The sequence below is a fragment of the Rattus norvegicus genome, chromosome 5 (genome assembly GCF_021556685.1).
Source record: "Rattus norvegicus strain SHRSP/BbbUtx chromosome 5, alternate assembly SHRSP_T2T, whole genome shotgun sequence".
Classification (NCBI taxonomy): Eukaryota; Metazoa; Chordata; class Mammalia; order Rodentia; family Muridae; genus Rattus; species Rattus norvegicus.
Window position 1 is genome coordinate 64738994 of NC_141538.1, and position 25161 is coordinate 64764154.

Sequence of the window (25161 nt, forward strand, 5' to 3'; positions counted from 1 at the left end):
AGATGTATCCAGGTCGTAGCGTGTATCGTTACTTCATCCTGTTACCACGGCTGAATCATATTCCATTGTATGATCTACTTATCCGTTTATTCACTGATGCCCTTTTAGTCTGCTTCTGCCATTTGGTTATCATAAATATTGCTCCTCGAACATTAGTGGGCAGGTTTTCATGTGAACATTTGTGTTCTGTTCTTTGGAGTATGTACCCAAGAGGAGACTTGTTGGCTCAGTATTATTTTACTATCTTCCTGAGACCACTCCAAACTGTTGCCACCGTCTCTTTGAACCTCAGGCTTCTCTGGTTGCCCTCCGGTCTCTCTGGTTTCTCTTCTCTCTCCCTTTCATCTGCGGCTCTGCAGCCCACTGAAATGACAGTCCCAAGCCACTCCTCCCAGCTCAACGCAGTCTACCCAGGGCTCAGTGCTAGCCATGCATTGCAGTCCCCAAGGTTCTTTTATGTCCACACTGTGTCTATTATCTAACGTCCCATGACATGGGAGACACTTCCCATTTCACCGACAGGCTGAGGAAAGTTTAAAGTAACTCTCTGGCAGCATGGTCAGGGAGAGTTGAGGTCAAGCCAGGATGTGTCCAAGCCTCTGCTCTTGACATGACAGGTCACTGGGGAAGAGCTCTGAGGCCAAGTGGGAGGAGGAGGGTCATGACAAGAGCATCTGTGCTCATGAAACTGCTTGAAAGGTGTAGGTCTCCAGCAAGTGGCCCTTCTGATCTGCTCTGAGTTAGGTGACATGTTTCTTTGACTCCAGGGACTGCGAGGATTCTGTTTGCAGGGTCTCAGTAACCCCACAGTGTCTCTCTCTGACATCCTGCTGCTCAACGAGGCTTCTTGTTTTGTTTTTGTGTTTGACACAGGGTTTCTCTGTGTAACTCTGGCTGTCCTGGAACTCAGTAGACCAGGCCAGCCTCGAACTTAGAGATCTGCCTGCCTCCCCAGTGCTGGGAATAAAGGCATGAGCCACCACTGCCTGGTTTTATCAGTGCTTCTTAAAGGAACCAGTAGAAAGTAGAAATTAGGGGTTGGGGATTTAGCTCAGTGGTAGAGCGCTTGCCTAGGAAGCGCAAGGCCCTGGGTTCGGTCCCCAGCTCCAAAAAAAAGAACCAAAAAAAAAAAAAAAAAAAAGAAAGAAAGTAGAAATTAGAGCTGATTTCATGGAGGACAGAAGCGATGCAGCCATGTTTGTTCAGATGTGTGGTGGTGGCTAGGTCACTGCGTACAGATGTGACTCAGAGAACTAGACAAATAGGTAGGACTCCAGGGCTCTCCTGGGAGAACCCACACTGAGATCTCAGAATAAATGATACTCAGTGTGACCATGCCAGTATGGATTCCGTCTCTGTCCCCCAACACCTACCCTTTCTAACATTTCTACATTCCTTTATCATGCTTAGTATAGTTGGATCCCCCACCAGGATGTGTGAGTGTTGGGGTTTTGTTCCAGTGTGTCCCGAGGCCTAGAACCTGTCTCCTGCTGTCTCCTGACAGCAATTTGGGGGGTATGGGTCCCAGGCCACTCCAAGAGGACGATGGGAAGTTGGTCACACAATTCATCTGCCTTATCAGATGGATAATGAACCCTGAAAAGGATGTGGGAAAGGGCTGACTTGAATACCAGCAGGGCCTGCCCTTCACCTCAGCTGTCCTGAGGTCCCCGAGGCAACCCTCAGAGATAAAGGCAAATGTCATTGTTGGGTTACATGCAGCTGCCATGCCCCTTGTCAGGAGACAGACACATCCTGCCTTCCCATCAATGCTGGCTGCTGCCTCCCTGAAGCTCCCAGAGGGCCACACTGAGGCTGTCTGCAGTGAGTCAGATAAGCAGCTCAGCTCTTTCTGAGATGCCCAATCTTGTCAGGCAGATGTGAAATCCTAGGACGCGAGGACACTGTGTCTGCACCTGTGGCACCAAGGATGTTTGGGGTGATAATGGGAAATGAATGCTTTCTGTTTAAACTATTTTTACCAAACCTGTGGTTCAGTGAAGATTACCGTTCAGAGTGCCACTATTGTGGGAGGCACCACACCATAGTGTCATAGTATAATATGCTGGCAGTTTGCTGACATGGGAAAAGTCAGAAAGGTAGTTTGAGGCCATCTGTCATTTGGGAATGCTGCCGTGGATGGTGGTGACCCTAGGTGCTTTATCAAGAGCCATCTCCTGTGTCTCATTTGCACCTGGTTTGGGGTGAGACAGCCGAGGAAGCTAATGGCCAGGACCTGGGACACTCCAAGGGTAAGATGGGAAGTTAGTCATATGACTTAGCATCAGCCAGAGGGGAAATGAGCCCCGGGAAGGATGGAGGGAAGGGTTATGTCCAACAGTCATGCTCCCATGGGCCAAGGAGACCTAGACGACCATGTGGGAGCCACTGGTTTCTCTTTGGTTCATGGTAAAATTCCTGTTAGGCATCTGAAGCCCTTTTCTATAAAACAGAAGGTATTGGGCAAGATGGCTCCTGGAAACACAGGCTAAGAAAGGAAGGTGGAGGAGGTACGGGCATATGAGAAATGAGACCGCCATCTGGCTTTCCTTGACTGTTTCTATAGCCACAGCAGACCACATGATTTGTGAATGGATTTTGTATCAGACCTGGGTTGACTTGATCCTTGGGGGACAGAGCTATCAAATGCTTTCACGGGGTCTCGGTGGCAGCTGTACTAGAGAAGTATCACACGGTCCAGGACAGACGCCCCTTCCTTCCTCAGAGTGACATTTTCCCGATAAAGTGACGTATAAGAAATTCAGCCAACTACGACCCAGAAGCTCATTATTGTTCACCAAACTATGATCACCGTAATGAAGCAGCTAATACACACACACACACACACACACACACACACACATACACACACACATACACACATGCATTCACACACACACATACACACACGCATTCACACACACACAGTCACACACACAGTTACACACACATGTATGCGCACATTCTCACACAGACAGACACACGCGCACACACACACATACACACACATGCATTCACACACACACACACACACACACAAAGCTGGTGCACACCTGGCTACCCAGATTTGATCCCTGGAACCCAGATGGTAGGAGAGAACTGACTCTTAAAAGTCATTCTCTCTCTCTCTCTCTCTCTCTCTCTCTCTCTCTCTCTCTCTCTCTCTCTCACACACACACACACACACACACACACACACACACACAGTGTAATTAAAAACATTTTTAAAATGGTAGTAAAAGCAGAAAGTTAATATAATGAGCTTCTCTAAAGTATTGACTAATAACTTTTTCTTCGTCTTTAGAAGTCTGAATAATTAAATTATTTTTGTTCTGATCTCACCACTGCGTTTTTGGAATCCATGTTCTTGTCATTGTTCATTCAACAAACATTGCTTGGTGGTCGTAGCTCTGCTAGGCTATGCATGGGTCGTGCGCTCCTCTTCCCTTCAGGGAACACTGGTCGAGGGGGCAGAAAACAAGACCAGATCTACACAAGGTTAGAAAATACAGGCAGAAGTGCAGATGCCTTGGTCCAAGCTGGATGAGAGGCGGGAACTGTGATTGGTGTCTATCTTAGGGTTTCCATTCCTGCACAAACATCATGACCAAGAAGCAGGTTGGGGAGGAAAGAGTTTATTCAGCTTACACTTCCACATTGCTGTTCATCACCAAAGGAAGTCAGGACTGGAACTCAAGCAGGTCAGGAGGCAGGAGCTGATGCAGAGGCCATGGAGGGATGTTACTTACTGGCTTGCTTCCCCTGGCTTGCTCAGCTTGCTCTCTTATAGAACCCAAGACCACCAGCCCAGGGACGGCACCACCCACAATGGGTCCTCCCTACCTTGATCACTAGTTGAGAAAATGCCTTACAGCTGGGTCTCATGGGGGCATTTCCTCAACTGAGGCTCCTTTTTCTAACTCCAACTGGATGAGAGGTGTCAAGTTGACACACAAAAGTAGCCAGTACAGTGTCTTAGGGTTCCTTTGTTGGGAAGGGACACTGTGAACAAGGCAACTCTTAAAAGAAAAACTTTTAATCAGGGATGGCTTACAGTTTTACAGGTTCGGTCCATTATCATCAAGGTGGGAAGCATGGCTTCTGTGCAGGCAGACATGGTGCTGGGGCCCTGAGAGTTCTACACCTTAGTCAGTAGCAGAACTGTCTCCTGCTGGCGGCCAGGAAGAGGAGTCTATGGGGATCCTTCCCAGTCAGTCTACCACAATTAGCGATCCAGTGAGACATGCTAGGCCAGCAGCCAGGAAACTGTCCTGAATGCCGCAAGGCTCAAGCTATTGCTGAAGGTCAAATCTAATTAGAATTAAGAGGAGAGGAAGGCATGAGCAGAGGGGCTTCAGAGGGATAAAGAGGACAGAGGATTATGGGATAGACATAGTTTATGAATCTGTGGGTAAAAATGTTAGTTTTTACTACAGTCCAGGAAGTAATTGATTCAGTAGGTGATGAATGGGGCCTGAGAATGCCCCCCCCCCCAAAAGGCCTGTGCATCGAAGCCTTCATTGCTAGCTGGCCGTATTTTTTCAAGTGATTGGGTCTCAAGGGCTGCAACCTAATCGATGAATTAATCCCTCGATGGATTTATACACTGGCATTATGGGAAGGTGGAAACTATTTGGGCTAAGTAGTGGCTAGAGGAGTGCTCTGGACAGCTGGACTTTGTTCTCCATGAGGTAAGCAGCTGCTGTGTCCTCTGCTATGGCCGAGTTCTGCGTTATCATAGGTTCATAGCAGTGGAGCCTGCCAACCATGGACTGGAGACTGAGCCCAAACCCTGCCTCTCTTAAGCTGTATTCTTGGGTGATTTACCAGAGGCACAGGAAACTATACACCCCTTTCTCCCAAATTTGTCATGAGAGCAGTCTTTTGGTAGAAGACAGTATGATATACATGCAAAAACCGTGGAATTTGTGGATAGTAACAGGATGGTAGCATTTTAGGTCTGTATTCCTGGTGGTATTAGCAGAGATAAACCAGGCTTTATGACTTTTGAACAGAGAGCAGGCCAGGTTACCCAGGGCTGAGCTCAGCACTCTCCTTAGGAATCCCTAAGTTTTCTCTAAGAACCACATTAAAATGAGCTTTCTCAGGACCCACCCATCACCTGCTGAATCAGTTCTTCCAAGACTGTAGTAGTTCTCTCATTTGTTGCTTTTTAAAAAGGAGTTTGGGTATTTTGCCTGCATACATGTCTGCACCTTGTGTATACCTGATGTTTGCAGAGGCAGGTGAAGTCAGAGATGGTTGTGAATGCCTGGAACCAAACCTGGGTCTCCTGGAAGAGCAGGAAGAGCTGTTAACTGCTGAGCCATCTCTCTCCATCCCACTCCTCTCTCCCTCTCTCTATCCCCCTTTTCTCTATCCCCCAACTCTCCTAATCCCTCCCCATCCCCCTTTTCTCCATCCTCCATCTCCTTTCTTGTCTTGATGCATTTATTCCCCAACTACTCAAACATTGCAGCAAATATTATAATTTTGTTTTCTCTTTTAAGCAAAATATTTCTGTTTTTCTTTTTAAACTGACATAGAATCACATGGTGTTTCTTTGTCAAGGTTTAAAACAAGGAAATTGGGTTACATGTAACAAATGACCTACAGTTTACAATGTAACCATTTATATTATTCTGTTGTTTCTATTTATATGATAAGATACATTGACAGTTTTCCTTAAATTGAAGTTTTATTTCTTAGGATTAATTATTCTATATACTCCTTATAATGCACTGTTATTGTAGTTTGTTAGCAAGTGTAAAATTTTAAAACAGTAAGAATAATTTTATAAAGGAAAGGAATAGGTTCAAAGTACATGATAAACTTGCATGAAAAATGGCTTTAGGTAACCATGTATAATAAAAATGTAGGGCTGGAGAGATGGGTCAGAGGTTAAGAGCACCGACTGCTCTTCCAGAGGTCCTGAGTTCAATTCCCAGCAACCACATGGTGGCTCACAACCATCTATGAATAAAATAAATAAATCTTTAAAAAAAAAAAAAAAAAGAAGGGGTTGGGGATTTAGCTCAGTGGTAGAGCACTTGCCTAGCAAGCGCAAGGCCCTGGGTTTGGTCCCCAGCTCGGAAAAAAAAAGAAAAAAGAAAAAAAATGTAAAAGTTAAAAACACATGGTAATTTAAAAAGAACAAAAATTTTAAGTGTGCACGGAAGCAGAGAGGGCAATAAAATGAACTCTAGCATTTCTCGACCTGAAGAATTATTAATTTTCTTGCTTGGATCTTATTTCAGAATTGTGTAAGTGATCCATGAGTAAAACTGATCTCTGTATCCTTTTTTAATTATACTTTTGGTTTGACGTTTAAACTCAAGGTTATCTTTGGATCATTAAGATAACCTGGTTATACACTTGCATTTTCTCTGTGGAAGAACAGTTTCCAATTCTGAGGATAGAGTTCCTTACAGTTTTCATTTTGTTCTTATTTCTGGTTCTTTGCATGGGGGAATCAGTCTTTGTGGAGCTAAAGATTAAAGAAGTCCATAGAAACTGTAGAATAAATGAGCCAAGATATTGACTGCCTTGCCGGGCCCCTTTGCTGCTGGGCAGTGTACAGTTTGAGAGATGACCTCCCTCTCCTGACATACCTTTCTTTCTCCTCTCACTCTTGGTGACCTGCATGGAGTGGTGTGTGTGTGTGTGTGTGTGTGTGTGTGTGTGTGTAGAACATGTTACGTACAGTTGTGCAAAGGGTATTGGATCTCCTGGAACTAAGGTTACAGATGGTTGTTAGCCCCCTGATGTGGGTTGTAGAAACCTAACCAGGACCCCTGCAAGAGCAGGACGAGCTTTTTTTTTTTTTTTTTTTTTTTTTTTTTGGTTCTTTTTTTCGGAGCTGGGGACCGAACCCAGGGCCTTGCGCTTCCTAGGTAAGCGCCCTACCACTGAGCTAAATCCCCAGCCCCCAGGACAAGCTCTTAACTACTGAACATTCTCTCTAGCCCCAGGGTTCCCCACCCTGACCACCCAGTGAATGTATTCTCACTGGAGGGGGTCTTTTACGCTACAAGCAGCATACTGAGCATCCAGTAAAGAGCAGAGTCAATTTCTCAGTGCTCTGCATCTCTCTTTCCCTCTCCCTTCCTCTTCCCCCCCTTACATTGTCCCTGAAGGACCACCCCACTTGGAAGGTGTCTCCCATTGTAGAGGGCCGCAATACGTTCGCCACCACTAGATGGCGCTGTCTTCCACTGCGCCCCACGTGGTAGGTCAGGATAGACTCCGCCATTACAAGATGGCGCCAACCTTCGCCGTGCCAGCCGGCCCCCCTTTCAGGTAGTTAACTGTGCGCATGTGCAAGAGTGCCTTCGTGCCGGTCTTTGCCCACTCCGGGGCGTGCCTTATGAGATCATGGGTAACAACCAATCAGGTGTGGGTGCGCTGCACGAGGGTTTTATAAGCGCCCCATGTTGGCGCGGCATGGCTTTTCCTCTTCTAAGATTAATAAAGTGGTCACAGTAAGGATTTCTAATGTCCGGGTGCTCCTTGCCGGCGAAAAGTCGCGCGCGGGACATCCCATGACCCAGGGGAGTTCTCAGCAGAATTCATTTACTTGCCAGTGGTTGGTAGGGACATCTTGGAAGACACCATTTTATGAAGCTGACATTGTTATGCAGGAATCAGCTTGTCTGGAATTCAGGGCCAACTAGAATGACACATTGCTAGTAGGCAGTTGTCTGCTGCGACATACCTAGGAGTAGTATCCGTCATTACTCATTTCATAAGAGTAACTTACAGGGGTTGGGGATTTAGCTCAGCGGTAGAGCACTTGCCTAGATAGCGCAAGGCCCTGGGTTCGGTCCCCAGCTCCGAAAAAAAGAAGAAAAAAAAAAAAAAGAGTAACTTACAACACCGGTTTGTGGATTTGTTTTCCTTGATCTCACAGAAAACCCTATGAACTTGGTCTCAAGTGATATTTTAATTCTCTGCCTTTTTCTGCTTTTATTTTAGTCTTGTTCACTCAGGGACTGATACATTCACTTGTTCAACCAGCATTTATTATGGTGACATGTCCTGAGAGAAAACGGAGGTCATGGATCTTGGGCTTGAATCCTGATAGGAAGGAAGAAACAATGACGAGGGCAAGAAACAAGCTAGTGTAAGATCTCACTTAGTAGGTTGGAGAATCGCAGGCTGGGGATGGAGAGAGGCCTCTCGGTGGTTTAAAGCAGTGGCTGCTCTTCCAGAGGACTCAGGCTCAGTTCCCAACACCCACATGGCTGTTCGCAACCGTTCATTTACTCAGGTTCCAAGGGATCCAATGCCTCTTCCAACCTATGTAGGCACCAGGCATGCATGTAGTCCCCATTGTTTGCAGGCAAAACACTCATACACACAGTCACAAAATAAAACTTTTTTTTAAAAAAATCACAGGCTAACCTATGCGTGTCTTTACAATTTGAAGTCTTAAATATCATTTGTAAAAGTTTTACATTCCCTAAAGAGAAGAATAATGATTTTTCTATCTCTGTTATGCAGTAAGAGAAGCCTATGGGCTGGCAAGAAGGCTCAGGGGTAAGAGGTGCTTGCCGTGCAAGCCTAGTCACCTGAGTTTGATCCCTGTAACTCACATAAGGGTGGAAGAAGAGACCTGATTCTACAGAGTTGTCTTCTGACCTCCATGGAAGCATCATTCAGATGATGATTATTCTCTTTTTGCTTTTAAAAACAGATTTTAAGCTAACTTCTTTTCTTTGTAACTCAAGAACTTAGTATGTGAGAAGCCTTCTTAGAACCTCTGAGAATTGTTTTGTGTGGCCTTTATATTTGAAACTTATTTTTCAGCTCAAGAAATTTGCTTATCATGACTTTTGCATTTCTTTGCTGTTTCTTTCTCTTCTAGTCCCCATTGTTTGCAGGCTGAACATCATCCTCTTCCTCCTCCTCCTCATCTGGCAGCCGGCTTGAATTGCTATCCCGTCTTGAAGTATGTAGTAGAAACAGTTTTTGCCTTTCTGTTTTCCTCTCTTCCTTTACTCCCTCTTTCTACCTGTCCATTTGCAAAATATCTTGAAAGGGCACGCCTTTTCGTACTCTATTCATTCCATAGAGCCAGGAATGGGTTCTTTTTTGGGAATTTGGGCACTTTTTTTTTCTTTTCTTTTTTTCGGAGCTGGGGACCGAACCCAGGGCCTTGCACTTGCTAGGCAAGCGCTCTACCACTGAGCTAAATCCCCAACCCCGAATTTGGGCATTTAAGGGATGTATGTGCAAGAATGGATTGTAGCCAGAGAGGACTGATCTAAAGCAACCCTGGGCCGCAAAGACCTGCTGGAGGAACTACAGAGACTTAGCCTGGGGCAGAGGAGACCCAAAGAGAGGTCTAGGTTTGGATCTAGAAAGCTGTATATAGAAGAGGTGTGTGTGTGTGTGTGTGTGTGTGTGTGTGTGTGTGTGTGTGTGTGTAGGGGGGGGATGTGTCAAAGGGCAATACTACTGCAGGAGACCAAAGCTATAGAGGTGTGGAATTCAGCTGTAGGCAAAGGCACTTTCAAGCAAGGAGTCAGGGCCAACAGCGAGGATAGAACCATTAGAAGCTGGATGCTTCTTGGCATTGGGGTTGTAGCAGGGATTCTAAATGTTTGAGGATTATCTGCGTCTTCCTTTGTTCCATTAGCCCAGCCTCACAAGCAGATATTAAAGCCATTAGCAGGTCATTCTCTTGACTTTAAATGGACCTGCTTGGACCCTGCTGAGTCAGGGGCACTTTTAATGGCTCCGTTGATGTAGCCATCTGTCCGGTCTTTGGAGATCCCCCGATGGAGGCATGGGCTTGCCCACAATCCAGATATATAATGCAAATTAATTATTTTAATTACAGTCATATACATTTATAGAAATCAGTTAGCTAAACTGTATCTGGCAGCCGTTTAGCAGTCTTTGTAAGTAACTGCTACAGTTGGATGAGTCAGTGGGAGGCGAAAGCTTGCTGGTCTTCAGTTCTTGTGGGCATATGTGACCGTTCAGAAAATTCTGCAGTCCTTGGAGGCTAGAACCAGGTGAGAAATTTCACATCTGTGATGCTTGGTTTCTTCAGAACTTTCGGCTGCTCAAGGCAATGCAGGGATTTAAATCTAAAACAGAAGGCAACAAGTATCCCATCTCCTGGCTCCTAGATCTAAGGGAGGCTTCCAATTGCATGGCTTGGGGGAATTGCAGAAGTCTTCTGACCCTGGTCTCACAAGTTGTTCTCTCCTCCATTACAGAATATCTTTTACAGTCATGCAGCTATGCAACTAATGCTTAAGTCCTTTCATGGACCAGAATATTAATTTTTAAGAAAACCTAGTCCATCCTTGGAGCACTGTAAAGGTCTTGACTGAGTGTGAACTGAAATCTTCCCCCACCTTCATGCCCCAACCCATGTCGTTTCTCCATTAATTCTGGCTCTCCATCCCTCAGACCTGGGAAATATGTACTGTCCAGATAGTGGCCCTTAGGAGATTCGTGGACCATGGTGATATAGGCCACCTCCTTCCCTTTCTTCCCATGCTGGGAATGGAATCCAGAGTCTCGCTTGTGTTAGGCATTTATCCTAGTGCAGCCTTCGCTGATTCTCTGGGAGCTATCCCATGGCTTGTTGAGTTAGTCAGGGACAGCCTTCCACCCCCGCCTGCCACACCTCACTTGTCTTGATTTTAAGCCTTCTTACCATCCTGGTTCCTTGAAAATGTGGTTCCCCCCAAAAGACAGACCCAGTTATATCCATATCCTATGACTTGCCAGCTAACTTGATCCCCTAGATGAACTCACAGGCAATGCCTTTGGCAACGACATCCCAGGGACTTCACTGTCCATTTACTCTCCTGCCTCTGCCTTGTGGGAAGTCTAAGACCTACATTCTTTTTCTTCTATTGTAAGTGTCACAGGAACCCAATGTGATTTTCCTGCCTGTGGCAGGGGAACATTAAATCACCTTTATTACAAAGTACCTGGAAATAAGGAAGGAAGGCAGACATTCCAGTAGAAAAAACAGGAGCGGACTGTGAGATACAGCAACAAAGTAACAAGGGATAAAGGTGAACAAGCAGGGCCCAAGAGAAACTGCCAGAGGAGCTAATCATGAAGTAACCTAAATCACAGTGCAGTGAGCCTGTGTAGGAGAAGGTGCCCCGATGTATTTACAGCTTAAAAATGCATATCTCTGTGAGTTTGAGGTCAGCTAGGCTGCATAGTGAGACCCTGTCTTTAAAAAAAAAAGAAGAAGTGTAGTCATATAACATGATTCTGTTTTTGTGGAAAATATACCTTAATACATAAAAAAAGGAATTTCTATAAACTTAGGTGGAAGTTAGCGTATTGCTAACAAATGTTGATCATATAGGCCTCCCTCTGAGGTAATGCTTGATGCGGGATGGGTATTTTAGGTTATTTTAATGTGATGGGGTGATGTCTTCTCTTGTTTTATTTTTTTTTTCAGAGTGTGTTTGCACCAATAGCTAAGCATGATTTTTCCCCACTGTAGTAGGACCTGTTCGTAAGAGATAAGTTGAGTGCTTGTGAGAGTATGAATATTCTCGTTTTATCTTCATTTATAATGTTCCAGTTGTTTATTTTTATTTGATGTGTATGGGGATGTTTTGCCTGCACATATATCCATGCACTACATGTGTGCAGTGCTCTCAGGGCCAGTAGAGGGTGTCAGATCCCCTGGAACTGGAGTTCTAGACAGTTCTAAGATGCCATGTGGGTACAGGAACCAACCCTGTATCCTCAGGAGGAGCTGCCTGCGCTCTTAGCAACTGAGCCATCTGTCTAGACCCTAAGAGTATAAATATTTAAGAATTAGGTGCTGTTCTCATCGTGTTGACATTTTTAAAAAATAATGTTTATAAAGGCCTTTCTGACAGGAGTGTGTACTGGTGCTTTCTTGGAAGCCACATAAACTTCAGATTTTTTTCTAATGAAGATATGCCAGCAGGGTGTGGTGACCCATGCCTTTCATCCCAGCACTTGGGAGGTAGAGGCAAAACTCTTTGAGTTCTAGGCCAGTGCTGTGTGTACATAGTTCCAGGACAGCAGAGCTATATAAAGGGATCTTGTCTCGAAACAGCAGCCAAGCATAAAGAAGGTATGCTTAAAGGATTTCACTGCTACGGGTTTATCTTAAGAAAAATACCTGATAAGTGATCATTTGTCGGCAATAGAATTTTCTTCTCTCTCTCTCTCTCTCTCTCTCTCTCTCTCTCTCTCTCTCTCTCTCTCTCTCTCTGTATGTATGAATGTATGTATGTATGTATGTATGTATGTATGTATGTATGTGTGTGCATGCATGCGCGTGTGAGTAACAAGATCACATCTCCAATAACACCACTCCCTGTGGGCCATGCATTCAAACACATGCATGTAGGGCCCACCATACCTACTCAAACCACCACTGCTCTGATGATAGCTTTACTGAATAAATTGTAATCAGAAAAATATACTATAAAACCATTAGAACTGATAGCATAAACACTTGTAGATGTATACAACGATGTTCATAGAACTGTAAGGGGAAATGAATAAAACCTCATTTTAGTTTAAAAAAATAAGTACATGTGTAAAAATAAAAAAGAGGGATAAATGAAACTAACATTGAAGAGTAGAAATATTAGATGATTTTACTTTCTAATGCTTTACTCTAAACCTATATTATCTCAGCCTAAAAAATGAGTAAAAATTTTAAATTTTACATATATATACATATGTGTATATATATGTGTGTGTGTATATACATACATACATATATATATATATATATATATATATATATATATATATATATATATATATATATGAGAAATGGGCGGCCTCCATTCCCTACAAACAACCTCCTTAAACTCTTCTTGTTTCCTCTGATGTTTTCCTACATTATTTCTGAAAATATTTTTCCCTTTTGAGACAGCCTAGTTAGGGCCTTGAACCCTCTATGTAACTGAGAACGGCCTCCCTACCCTCCCGAGGGTTAGGATTACGGTGTGAGTCCCGTGCGCAGTTATGTGGTGCTGGAGGTCAACCCAGGGCATTGCATGCTAGGCGACTCCTGTACCATCTGAGCAGCATTCTCAGCCCCGTGAGAAACATTCTTACACTGCTATTGCAGAATTCATTAATTGTGGCAACTAGCCATCATGAGGACGAACTCTCATATCCCCCCCCCCCCACTTTCCTTCACTTTACCTTCCTGGGTCATATTTTTACTTTGGGAAATCACTTCAGTGTTTACATTATTATAAAGGTATAAATATTACCCAGTGCTGACAGAATTGTGAGCTACGCTTTACTTTGTAAAGAAGACTTGTTTCTGTTTATGTGTATGTACATGTATGTGTGAGCATGTGCGTGCAGGTGCCCCTGGAGACAAGAAGAGGGCATTGGATTCTTGGAACTGGACTTAGAAGTGGTTACGAGCCTCTATGTATCCATGCTAAAAACTGAACTCGGGTCCTCTGCGAGAGTGGCAGATATCAGAACATGCAAGCGTTAAGTCTCATGCTCTTTTTTTTTTTTTTTTTTCCTTTTTTTCGGAGCTGGGGACCAAACCCAGGGCCTTGTGCTTGCTAGGCAAGCGCTCTACCACTGAGCCAAATCCCCAACCCGCTCTTTTTAGTCTCAACTTTTGTGTTTGATTTATTTTTTTTCTTCCAAAATGTTTAGCTCTTTTCTGTTTCTAGTTTTTAATCTTTTCCCTGGCACAGTTGTTAGTGTCTTTATTCCTAGCACTTGGAAGCAGAGGCAGGTGGATCTCTGCGTTTGGGGTCAGCCTGATCTACACAGTAAGTTCCAGGCCAACCAGGGCTACATTGTGAGAACCTGTCTCAAAAGCTAAAATAAAATGAAATATATAGTGTTGTTGGTTTTGTTTCTCATTCATTGTACAGGATTGACTGGTGTGCGGGTGAGGTGGGGAAGAGGTTCTCACGGTATAGATGAAGCTAGCTACAACCTCTTGTCTCTGCTTGTCCATTAGCTGACATCACAGCATGATCAATGCCTGGTCCACCTTGCTTTGGTGGACATCCTCAATCTGGAAATTTTGGATCTTTGGGAATAACTTATTGAATTATTTGACAGTGCCAGTGTTCAAGCGCTGTGAAGAGGCTCCACGACATGGCCAATCTTATAAAAGTGTTTGATTGGGGCTGGCTTACAGTTTCAGAGGTTTAGTCCTTTATCATCATGGAGGAGAGGCATGGTGGCACACAGACAGACATGGTGTGGAGAGGTAACTGCGAGTTCTACATCTTCATCCACAGACAGAAGGAAGAGTCTAGACTAGACCAGGCTTGAACTTCTGAAACCTCAAAGCCACTTCCTCCAACAAGGCCACACCTCCTAACCCTTCTCAAGTAGTGCCACTCCCTGATGAGCAGCATCAAGTATGAGCCCATGGGGACCCTTCTCATTCAAACATCTCAGGCTGTTTCTAGCCTCCAGAACCTTCCCTATGTGAATATTGGTCTTCCTGATTGGCACAGGTCCATTTAGCTATGTTTCTTGGCCTATGGTATTTGATAACTTTCTCTTTTGTTCATTGTTACTTTTGTAATTATCTGTGTGTGTGATGTATGTATTTTTTAGTGTGAGGGCATATGTATAGTTGTGTGTGGGTATGTGTGTAGGGGTGGGTGTAGGGGTCTGTGTGTAGGGGTCTGGGGGTGTAGAGGTGTATATAGGGTGTGTATGTGTGTGTGGAGGGGTATGTGGGAATATATAGGGGTGTGTATAGCAGTGTGTGTAGAGTTGTGTGGGGGTGTGTAGGGCTGTGTGTAGGGATGTTTATAGCAGTATGTATAGGGGTATATAGGGATCTGTAGGGGTATGTGTGAGTGTGTGTAGTAGTGAGTGTGTAGGGGTGTGTGTGTAGGGGCACATGTAGGTGTGTGTGTGTGTGTAGGGGTGTGTGTGTAGAGGCATGTGTAGTGTGTGTGGGCTTGTGTGGGGTATGTGTAGGTGTGTGTGGGTGTGTGTGGGTGTGTATAAGTATGTAGGGTGTGTATGCAGGGTATAGGTGTGTGTAGGTATGTGTGGGTATGTATAGGGTGTGTGTAAGGTATAGGGCTGTGTGGGTGTGTGTGTGCTTGTGTAGGGTGTGTGTAGGGTATAGGTGTGTGTAGGCGTGTGCCGATTCAGTCTTCTTCCCTTTTCATTTTCTCATTGAGACATAGACTCTCAGTTGAGGCTTACCAGTGTGGTTAGTGTAACTAGTCAGCTTACACCATTGACCCCATCTCTGCCCTCCGAGGCCGGCGTCATAGGCTGCCACACACCAGTCGTTTATGTGGAGACTTTGTCTGCATACTTCATGGCAAGAACTTTAGCCACTGAGCAACCCTGCCACCCAACTCTTTGATTCCTCTGTGATGCTCCGCGGAGTGGGTTGTTTAAATTTTTAATTGGATTTATTTCAGCAGTCTTTAATTTCCAAGGCTCCATTCTTATTTTCTGATAAGACTCCCTATGTCCCTCCCTTCCTCTAGGGGTCTGGATGGAAACTTTGAGGGAGATGCTCAGTGCATTGGGGCTGACTGTGGGCAGTGGCTCTGGTCCTCATGTTCCTGATGGTCCAAGGCTTCTCCCTGGAGGCCATGTGACCATGGGTCCACCATGCTGTTGCTGTAGTCAAAATTGTGTTATGCCAGGAGATGAGCTCGACAAAGTGGTTGCTAAGGTTGTGAGCCCCAGCATCAGAGGTAGAAGAGTGGGTGTCACTCTTAACGTCACAGAGATAACCTGGTCCTTAGTGTAACCCAAGATGCTCCTTGGTAAGAGGCCTTCTGATGCCCACTTCACCTCCCTGTGATTAAGAAAATAGGAAGCCGTGCCTCTGAGCTTCCTGGTCAGCTCTAGGATGACCTTGTCCACAGCTCTGACAAGCTGTACACGGGGTTGGTGATCTGTGCAGCCCTACAGCCATTATGCCCATTCCCAGAGGGGCCACAGGGTCATGGGGCTATGGTCATGAGCTCTGACAACACTGATGTCTGAGATGACCTTGCATGATTGGTTAGGTGGACACAGGAGAAAGCAGCTTTGCTGAGTCTCAAGTGAGGTATGCACCTGATGCTTCACACCCAGCACACACGCATGGGCCTCAGCAGAAGGGGCAGAGAGGGTGACCTTTTTGCCTCTGCCCATCAGGAGGGCCACAGCCTTCTGTGTGGTATTGAAGACACCAGTAAGTTGCACACCGCCATCACCCCATTGGGTGTTGTGGGGAATCTCACTCCTGGAGGTCTGTGGCCCTCCCATTGATGACAAGTTTCCCATTCTCAGACTTGACAGCCCTGTGGAACATGTAGTCGGAGTCAGTGAAGGGGGTCACTGATGGCAACCGTATCCACTTCAGTATAGTTGAAGGTGGCCGTGGTGATCATTTGCCAAATCTGTTCACTTCGGTGATCACATCTCAGCTGGCATGTTACAAGACTGAGGAATGTGAAGGTGCACAGAGCCGAGAATGTATGTTTTATGGTAGCCATGTGTCCACGCTCGCCTTTGTTCATCAGTTCCTTGCTTGCTCCACTGACTGAAAAGCCTGTGCCTCCAGGTTTTCAGTTACTCGGTTTGGATATCCTGTGCTTACTTGGAGCGCCGTGGCAACCCTCTCTCCCTGCACCCATGGGATGCTCCACTGTTGCTGTTGCTGTTGTTACTGTTGTCCTTAGAGACAGGGTTTCTCTGTGTAGCCCTGGCTGTCCTGCAACCTGCTCTATACACCAGGCTGGCCTTGAACTCACAGAGATCTGCCTGCTTCTGCCTCTTGGGTGCTGGGATTAAAGGTGTGTGCCACCACTGCCCATCCCAGCTCATTATTTAAGAGGACTCACTTTTCCTTAGTCACAGGAAAGGCCGCACTTTCACTGTCTTTGTCAGAGCCGATGTTTGTATTATACTGGTCCCACCGAGCAGAAGCTTCCCTTCTTTATGCTCTAGAGCAGCAAAAATAGCATAGGGGAAAATCAAAAACACAAATTGTACCCTGCAGTGGATCCTGGCATAGAGAAGGAACAGTGGAGAAACTGGTGAGGTTTTAATATTGCTTGCAGGTTGCAGTTTGGCTAATAGCATTGTGCTGATGTTAATGTCTTAATTTTGCAAAAAGAAAATGTATTAAAGGTTATGTAAGGTGTTATTTTCCAGAAAGCTGAGTGCAGGGCAGATGGCAATTCTGTGTTATCTTTGCAACTCTTTATATATCTAAATAAATAAATAGTCCTCAATAAGAAATGAGATGTCGGGGCTGGGGATTTAGCTCAGTGGTAGAGCCCTTACCTAGGAAGCACAAGGCCCTGGGTTCGGTCCCCAGCTCCGAAAAAAAAAAAAAAGAACCAAAAAAAAAAAAAAAAAAAAAGAAATGAGATGTCTGTTTTTGTGTGTGTGTGTGTGTGTGTAGTGTGTGTAGTGTGTGAAGTGTGTGTGTAGTGTGTGTGTAGTGTGTGTGAAGTATGTACGTGTGCGTATGTGTGTGTCTGTGTGTGTAGTGTGTGTGAAGTGTGTATATGTGTCTGTGTGTAGTGTGTGTGAAGTGTGTGTGTCTGTGTGTGTGAAGTGTGTGTGCGTGTGTGTGTGTGTCTGTGTGTGTCTGTGTGTGTGTGTGCACGCATACATTTTGAGACAGGGTATCATGTAGCCCTGCTTAGCCTTAAACTTACTATGTGGCAGAGGATGGTTTTGAACTTGAATTTAGGGTCCTAGGCCTGTGCCACCACACCTGGGTTATGTGGGATTGAACTCAAGGCCTTGCGCATGCTAGGTAAGCCTACTGATGGCACAGATCTGAAAATAGAAAGTTAGTGTAAAACAAGACTGAAGTAACTCGTTAGGATGAACTCGTCTTACAGATTGTAAGGGTGTTTGAACTGTATGTTTGGGGAATGGAGGGAGCCAGTGGAACTCTTTAAAAATCTATGTGGTAAGTGGCTTTTTAGATCTCCTGACCTTTCGGAGTCATCTTAGATGTCTGGGTTGTTTTTTGTTTTTTTTTTTCTTATCTTAATAATTCTCCTTGCCTTCTAGGTTTTCTTGAGCAATTGTGTAGTGTTTAGACAGCATAATCTTTTATAATTCGTTTTTAGTTGCTTTGTGTCCAATTCTATTTTCCACTGCTGTGCTTTCGTTTTGTGTAGTTATTTATTGTGTTATCATGAAATTACTTTGGTGAACTGAGACCAGTATCTTTGAAAAGTGAAATAGATTAGACAATAGAAATGTCAATATACATTGATTTATGAAGCATTGATCTTACAAGTGTAGATCTCTTTTCCTGTTGACCTGGCAACATTCATCAAAGCACAAATGCACGCGACCTTTGACCTATCAATAGGGAATCTCATCCAAATATATATAATCGCATATGTGCAGAAATGATGTATGGACTGTGTAACTCATTGAGCATTGTTTTTAGTAGCAAAAGACTGGCAGTAGCCCAAGCGTTTATCAGCAAAGGACTTCTTTTTGGATTACAGAACAGTTCATACAGTGAAACAATCAGTTGTCAACAAGAACGAAGAATGATTCTATGTCCTGATGTTGAAAGATGGCCAGGGTGTATACTCAAGGAGAAGAAAAAAAGCCTGGTGCCAAAAGAACACTGCATATGGCGTGCCACCCTTTGCAAGAAAAAGGACTGTAAAATCATCATTCGTATTTACTTGCACAGCCATAAAGAAACTCGGGGGAGAGATAGTATGGGCTCAGATCTGGGTGGAGGGACCACTCACTAAATGGGTATTTGATTTTCCCTTGGTAAGAATACTTGGGGTTACCATCTTCATAACTTTTTTTCAAGACAGGGTCTCTTGGGCCCAGGTTGGCCTGAAACTTGCCATAGAGTTGAAGACAACCTTCTGCTTCTGATCCCCCTGCCTCTACCTCCTGATTCCTGGGATCACAGGATTGTACCATCATGCCCCGTTTATGAGAGCTTGGGAGTCGAATGCAAAGCTAAGCAAACTGTCTACCAGCTGAGCTGCGTACCTCCCCACATCGTCACACAACTTCTCGCTCACAGTACGATGCCTGTATCTCTTTTTTATAGGCTGGTATGGAATTATGCAGGCAAATTACCTATTTAAAATTTGACATAAAATCATTGAGCAGCAACAGCACTCAGAAGAGTTTGCCCAATCACGAGCATGTCCATTCTCAGCCGTGGGCCAGAGAGGTGTCTCGGTGAAGCACTGGCTGCTCCTCCAGAGGACCTGGGTTCGGTTCCCGACACCCACCCACACGGCAGCTCACAACCTTCTCTAACCCAGTTCAGTGAATCCAACACTCTTCTGGCCTCTGCAGGCACAAAGGGACACATGTGTTCAGTACACACAGTAACACAAAACACTCCTCAGATAAGATGAAACAAATACATGTTTTTTTTTTTAAAAAAAAAGGAATTCTTGTTACATGGGATGGTGCTTACTTGCAAATCCAGCACTTGGAGGCTGAGGCAGGAGGTTCATGAGTTCAAGACCAGCTTATTTCAAAGTAACAAAAACAAAACCTCCAGACAAAAAAATGCTGCCCCGTGCTAGCAGATCCTGGAGGCAAGTCTGTTATGAAACCTCACCTTTTTAAATTCCCTCATCCTTTTGTGTGAGACACAAAGGTATTCTGTTTACCACAAGCCTGGACTCTGCAGACAAGGGATGCTGAAGTGTTTGTTCTGTGGATTGTGAAGAGCTCAGCTAGAAGGGGAACCAGTCATTTGCTCAGTGGGTCTTTGGGTGGGCGGGCGTGAATGTGGCGGAGTCCTCATTCCAGGCTTGGGTTCATCTCCTCAGAACATTCTTCTTTCCTTCACATCCTTTAGGTAAATGGAAGAGCTGGAGGGCGGTTTATCCCAGACTCGGAAAGCACACAGAATAGAGCAGATGGTGGCAAGGTGGCTTCGGCGCTCCCGGGACAGCTCAGCTCGGTAAGGTTCCTGGGCTGGCGGTGGGTCCTATTGGTAGAGGCTTGGGGTCCCTGTGGGAGGGAGTGCCTGTCCTGGAAGGACCTGGGCTTCCTGCCCCTGACTGGCTTTGATCAGCTGCCACCTGCAAAGAGGTGCCACAGGTAATTCAGCCAGCAGACTGAGTGGAATGTCTTTTCTTATACCCCTCCCCCAACACATGTACAATCACACTCACCCCAAACTCACACTCATACACACACACACACACACACACACACACACACACACACACACACACACACACACGTTCACATAGATACCATGTGTGATTACCCATGTCACATGCACTTTCTGGGCGTTTAATGTAAGTTTATATTTGTCCCATGTCCTCGTTTCTTGGGAGCCGTTTCTTTCCCATAGTCCCTGTTTCTTTACCCATGTCTGATTACCCATGTCACATGCACTTTCTGGGCGTTTAATGTAAGTTTATATTTGTCCCATGTCCTCGTTTCTTGGGAGCCGTTTCTTTCCCATAGTCCCTGTTTCTTTCTAAACAAGGATGACATCATACACAGACCTGATATGGCTGCTACAAGAAAACTTTCAAATAAGATTTCAAAGCCTTTGTTTCTGCCTGGGATCTTCCCATCTGGTCCTGCCATGGCGTTGAAGTGGCAGGTGCCAGGTGTTACTGAGACACGTCCCCCTGAAGGACCAGGACAGCTGGTCTGCTGCCAACTGACAAAGTTTCTACCAGCAGCGCTGTCTGAGCCTCACTACAGAGGTGTGAACAGACCTGTAGAATCGGCCCCATTTTACAGACAAAACACAAGGCTCCGAGAGGGACTTCAGAATGACTTGTTTGAGACCACCCTCTCCTCTCTTTAAAGACCTCTGACGACCTCCATTCTGTAAATGTGTGGGCGCTTTGCCTGCATGTATGTCTGTACCATGGGCATGCAGTGTCCTCAGTGGCTGGAAGGGAGCCTGGTCAGATCCATCATCACCACCACCACCACCACCACCACCACCACCACCACCACCACCATCACCACCACCACCACCACCACCACCACCACCACCACCATCACCACCACCACCACCACCATCACCACCACCACCACCACCATCACCACCACCACCATCACCACCACCACCACCACCACCATCATTTTTTTTTTTAAAGCTAAGTGTGGTGGCACATGCTTTTAAACCCAGCATAGGAGGGCTTGGCTGAAGTGCTGGGATTTCTGTGAAGAAGCACCCAGTCCTCAGTGAGAATGAACACCTCAGTGGGCCCCACAGAATAAGCTGCACCGTGGACACTGTGCTCCTCCTGGCGTGAACCTCACTGGGCACATTTCTCCTGGCTCACCCTCCTGTGAGATCATCAAAATTGCTAGCCCTGTATCTGTAGCCAGAGGTGGCTGAGTCACAGAGGTATCTGAGTCACGGGAACATTGCAGGTAGTCATAGAGTGCTTGATTAATGAATTAATGAATGAGAGGATCGTTTCCCAGTGGAGCCTCTGTGATCCTAGACTGGTGAGATGCCACTCCATGGCTCTGTGGTGAGATACGGGCTTTCTGTATCCCACTCTGTGCTAGTCCCGGGTTCTATAAGAAAGCATAAATCAAATAAACCCTTTCCTCCCCAATTTCTCCCCTCCACCCCATGCTCCAGCATTCCCTTAACAGCTGCTCCCCACTAGTCCCAGCTGTCTTCTGCCTGAATAGATTTGTTCATGTAGATATTTCTAATACATGAAGCCATTCATTTGAAGAGCATTGTGCACGGCTTCTTCCACTTAACATGAATCTGTGGCATGATAGCATGAATTGGTATGTCCTATCCTTTCACCTCCAAAGAATCTCCACTGTTGAATGTTTTGTCTACTCATCAGCATATACTGATTTGGGTAGTTTTCATTTTGTGACTATTATGAATTATCTGAACATTTGCATAACACGTTTTTTTTTTTTTTTTTTTGGTTCTTTTTTTTCGGAGCTAGGGACCGAACCCAGGACCTTGCGCTTGCTAGGCAAGCACTCTACCACTGAGCTAAATCCCCAACCCACGCGTTTTCTTTTAATGTTTTTTGTTTCTTTGTTTGGGAGGGTAGTAGCCAGGTCATGTGATAACTCTGTTTAATCCTTGGAAGAACTGCTAGGCCTTTGTCTAAAGTGACTATACTGTTTGCTTTTCTACCATTGCTATGTGAGGGTTTCAGTTCTTTACCAAGGATTACTCATCTTTTGATAGTGGCCTTCATGGTGAGTGTGAAGTTGTCTTTCATGTTCATTTACTTTTTTATTTTGTTCCTTAGTTTTGGTTGCTTGGATTTTCGGACAGAGCATCATATAGCTCATAGCCTTGGGCTCACTCAAGCTCACTTGGGCTCCTGTAGCCTCATATAACCTTAAATTCTTCACCTTCCCAAGTCTGTCTCTTGAGAGTTGAAATTACAAGCATGTGCCCCTGCCTTAGTTCTGTTTTTGTTGCTATGATAAAAAAAAAAATACCCCGACAAAACACCTCAAGGGAAAGAAGAAAAAGGTTATTTTAGTTCACAGTTCACACATAGTCCATCATGTACCTGAAGTAGCCATTCATGCTGCTTCCTCAGGCAGAGAAGGGAGGTGCTCAGCACTTGTGTCCCCCTCCTCCCTTCAGTCCAGGAGCCTCCTGTGAAATGATGTCATCTGGGGCATCCCAGTTAAGAAAATCCCCCAATAGGCATGTGTAAAGCACACCTTTAATCCCAGCAGTCAGAAAGCAGAGGTGGGAGACTTTCTCTGAGTGTTTGGCCAGACCACTCTATAGTCCAGCCTTGGATGAAACCCAGCCACCCCTCCCAACTCTGTCTTGTGGTTTTGATCTGCGTTTTCCCAATTAGACAAAATGATACTGAACACCTTTCTGTGCATCTAGAAAGCCCGTCCCTCTCTGTCTCTGTCTGTCTCTGTCTCTGTCTCTGTCTCTGTGTCTTTCTCCATCTCTCATCTTTTTCTTTATCGAAGGGAAGTTAAAACGACGGGAAAGAGAGGTCCCCATTCCCAGCCACTGAAGACACCATTTCTGTGTCTCTGTTTCTACAACGATTCACATAATCTTCAGCTCAGCTCTAACCCTGCGCCCTCAGGAGGAAAGTCTGTGGTACCATCTGACACCACATCCCCCTGAAAGCCCAGTACTCAGTCCATAGGTACTTCCTGCTTTCGGCCATGCCTCAGACCCAGCTGCCTCTCTGCCCCCGGGAACACTCTGGCCATTTCTTATTACCCCAGTTAACTCTGCCCTGTGTGGGTGTCCAGAATGTACAGAGCTCCACCTGAGGTGTGAGCTACCCCTCCCATTGCTCCCTACAACGGCTCACCCACTCCTCATACTTCAGGGTGACCTAGAACCTTCTACGCTTGTTCATTGCCACCCTCCCTAGAGGCTTTCACAGTAAGGGACACATGTATGTACTATGCATTTACGTTTTTAATTTTAATTTAATTTATTTATTTTAAGAAAGGGTCTTTTATTCTGTGGTTTTGGCTGGCCTGGAACTTGCTATGTAAACCAGACTGGCTTTGAACTCATAGAGGCTTGCCTGCCTCTGCCTCCTGAGTGCTGGGGTTTATGACATGTGTTGTGTGTCTTATGTACATTTAAGCATTTTGTTTTGTTTTGTTTTTCTAGACAGGGCTTTTTTTATACACACATAGAGTCCTGGCTGTCCTGGAACTCATTCTGTAGAACAGGCTGGCCTCAAACTGGGAGATCTGCCTGCTTCTGCCTCCTGAGTACTGCGTGTGCATCACCACCCCCCCCCCCCCATGTATTTAAAATTTCCAAACTTATGAGATGTTTTAGAAGTTTTGCCACAGGAGCACAGAAACCTGAATTCCATCCCTAGGTGCTTCTGAAGTTGAAAGGAGAGCACTGACGCCAAAGAGTTGCCTTTGGTCTTCACGTGTGCAGAGTAACACACTCACACATACACACATAAACACACACACACACACATACACATACACATACACACACACATACACACACATACATAAACACACATGCATACAAATATATACACATGTATACACACATACACATAAACACATACACACATACACATTAATGCACACATACATACATACATACATATACATATATACACATACATACCAACATGCACATATATACTTATACACACATACAGTCAAACACACACATAAATGCACACATACATCCATGCACACATACACATACACATATACACATAAACACACATACATACACACATACATATAAACACACATAAACATGCACATATACACATATACATGTATACACATATATACATATATATACATACATATACACATACTCATAATGAATCAAAAATAATTTTATTTTATATATATACATATATACTTATATACACACATACGTGCCTGCATGTTGTATAGCATGTGCATGTCTGATACCTTTAGAGGCCAGAAAAGGGTGTAGATCCCTTAGAACTGGAGTTATAGATGGTGTGAGTTACTGTGTGGTGTTGGGAATGGAACCTGAGTCCTTTGGAAAAGCAGACAGTGCCCTTAACTGATAAGCTGTGGATATTTTTTTTTTTGTCCTTCCTTCTTCCAAGAGTACATCTTGGTAGCACACGGTTTTAAAACACTAGAGAAATTGAAGTAAGGAACAGGGATGGTAAAGCTACCTTACAGGACTTTGCATCTCAGCACTCACAGTAGCTAGGGCCAGCAGTGAAGGAAATGCCTTGAAGGCTTACCCGAGGTCTAGGAAGCAGGTCTGCAGTTAGACTCTTTCGCGTGCATATTCTAGTTTGTATTTTTTTCTCGAAGACTTGTCAGTCCAAGTACAAGGGAGGGGGATCCAATGGCAGGGAGTAGAGATGGAGACAGCCCAGCTCCACTCGTTAAGGGACCCACATGAAGACCAAGCTGCACTTTTGCTACAAATGTACAGGTGGCCTAGGTCCAGCCTCTGTATGCTCCCTGGTTGGTGGCCTAAGCTTTGTGAACCCCCGTGGTCTCAGTTGACTCCGTCCGTCTTCTTGTGGTGTCCTTGACTCCTCTGTCTTACTCACTTTTATCTCCCACTCCTTCACCAGACGCCCCAGGCTCTGCCCGAGGTTTGGTTGTAGCTTTCTGCATCTGCCTCCATCTGCTGCTGGATGAAGCCTCTCAGGGGACAGTTATGCTAGGTTCCTCTCTGCAGGCCTAGCAGAGTGTCATTCATAGTGTCAGGGG

General features: G+C 45.1%; 1 protein-coding gene across 4 annotated transcripts in view; it reads left to right on the forward strand.

Annotated features, from left to right (window-relative positions):
• The window catches only part of Frmpd1 (FERM and PDZ domain containing 1), a 167029-nt gene that overhangs the window by 89359 nt on the left and 52509 nt on the right, over positions 1 to 25161 (forward strand). For all 4 annotated transcript variants that reach the window (XM_087548952.1, NM_001107937.2, XM_087548953.1 and 1 more), the window contains 1 exon segment: positions 19814 to 19918. In XM_087548952.1, the coding sequence (XP_087405078.1) occupies positions 19818 to 19918 (101 nt within the window). In that variant the 5' untranslated portion in view covers positions 19814 to 19817.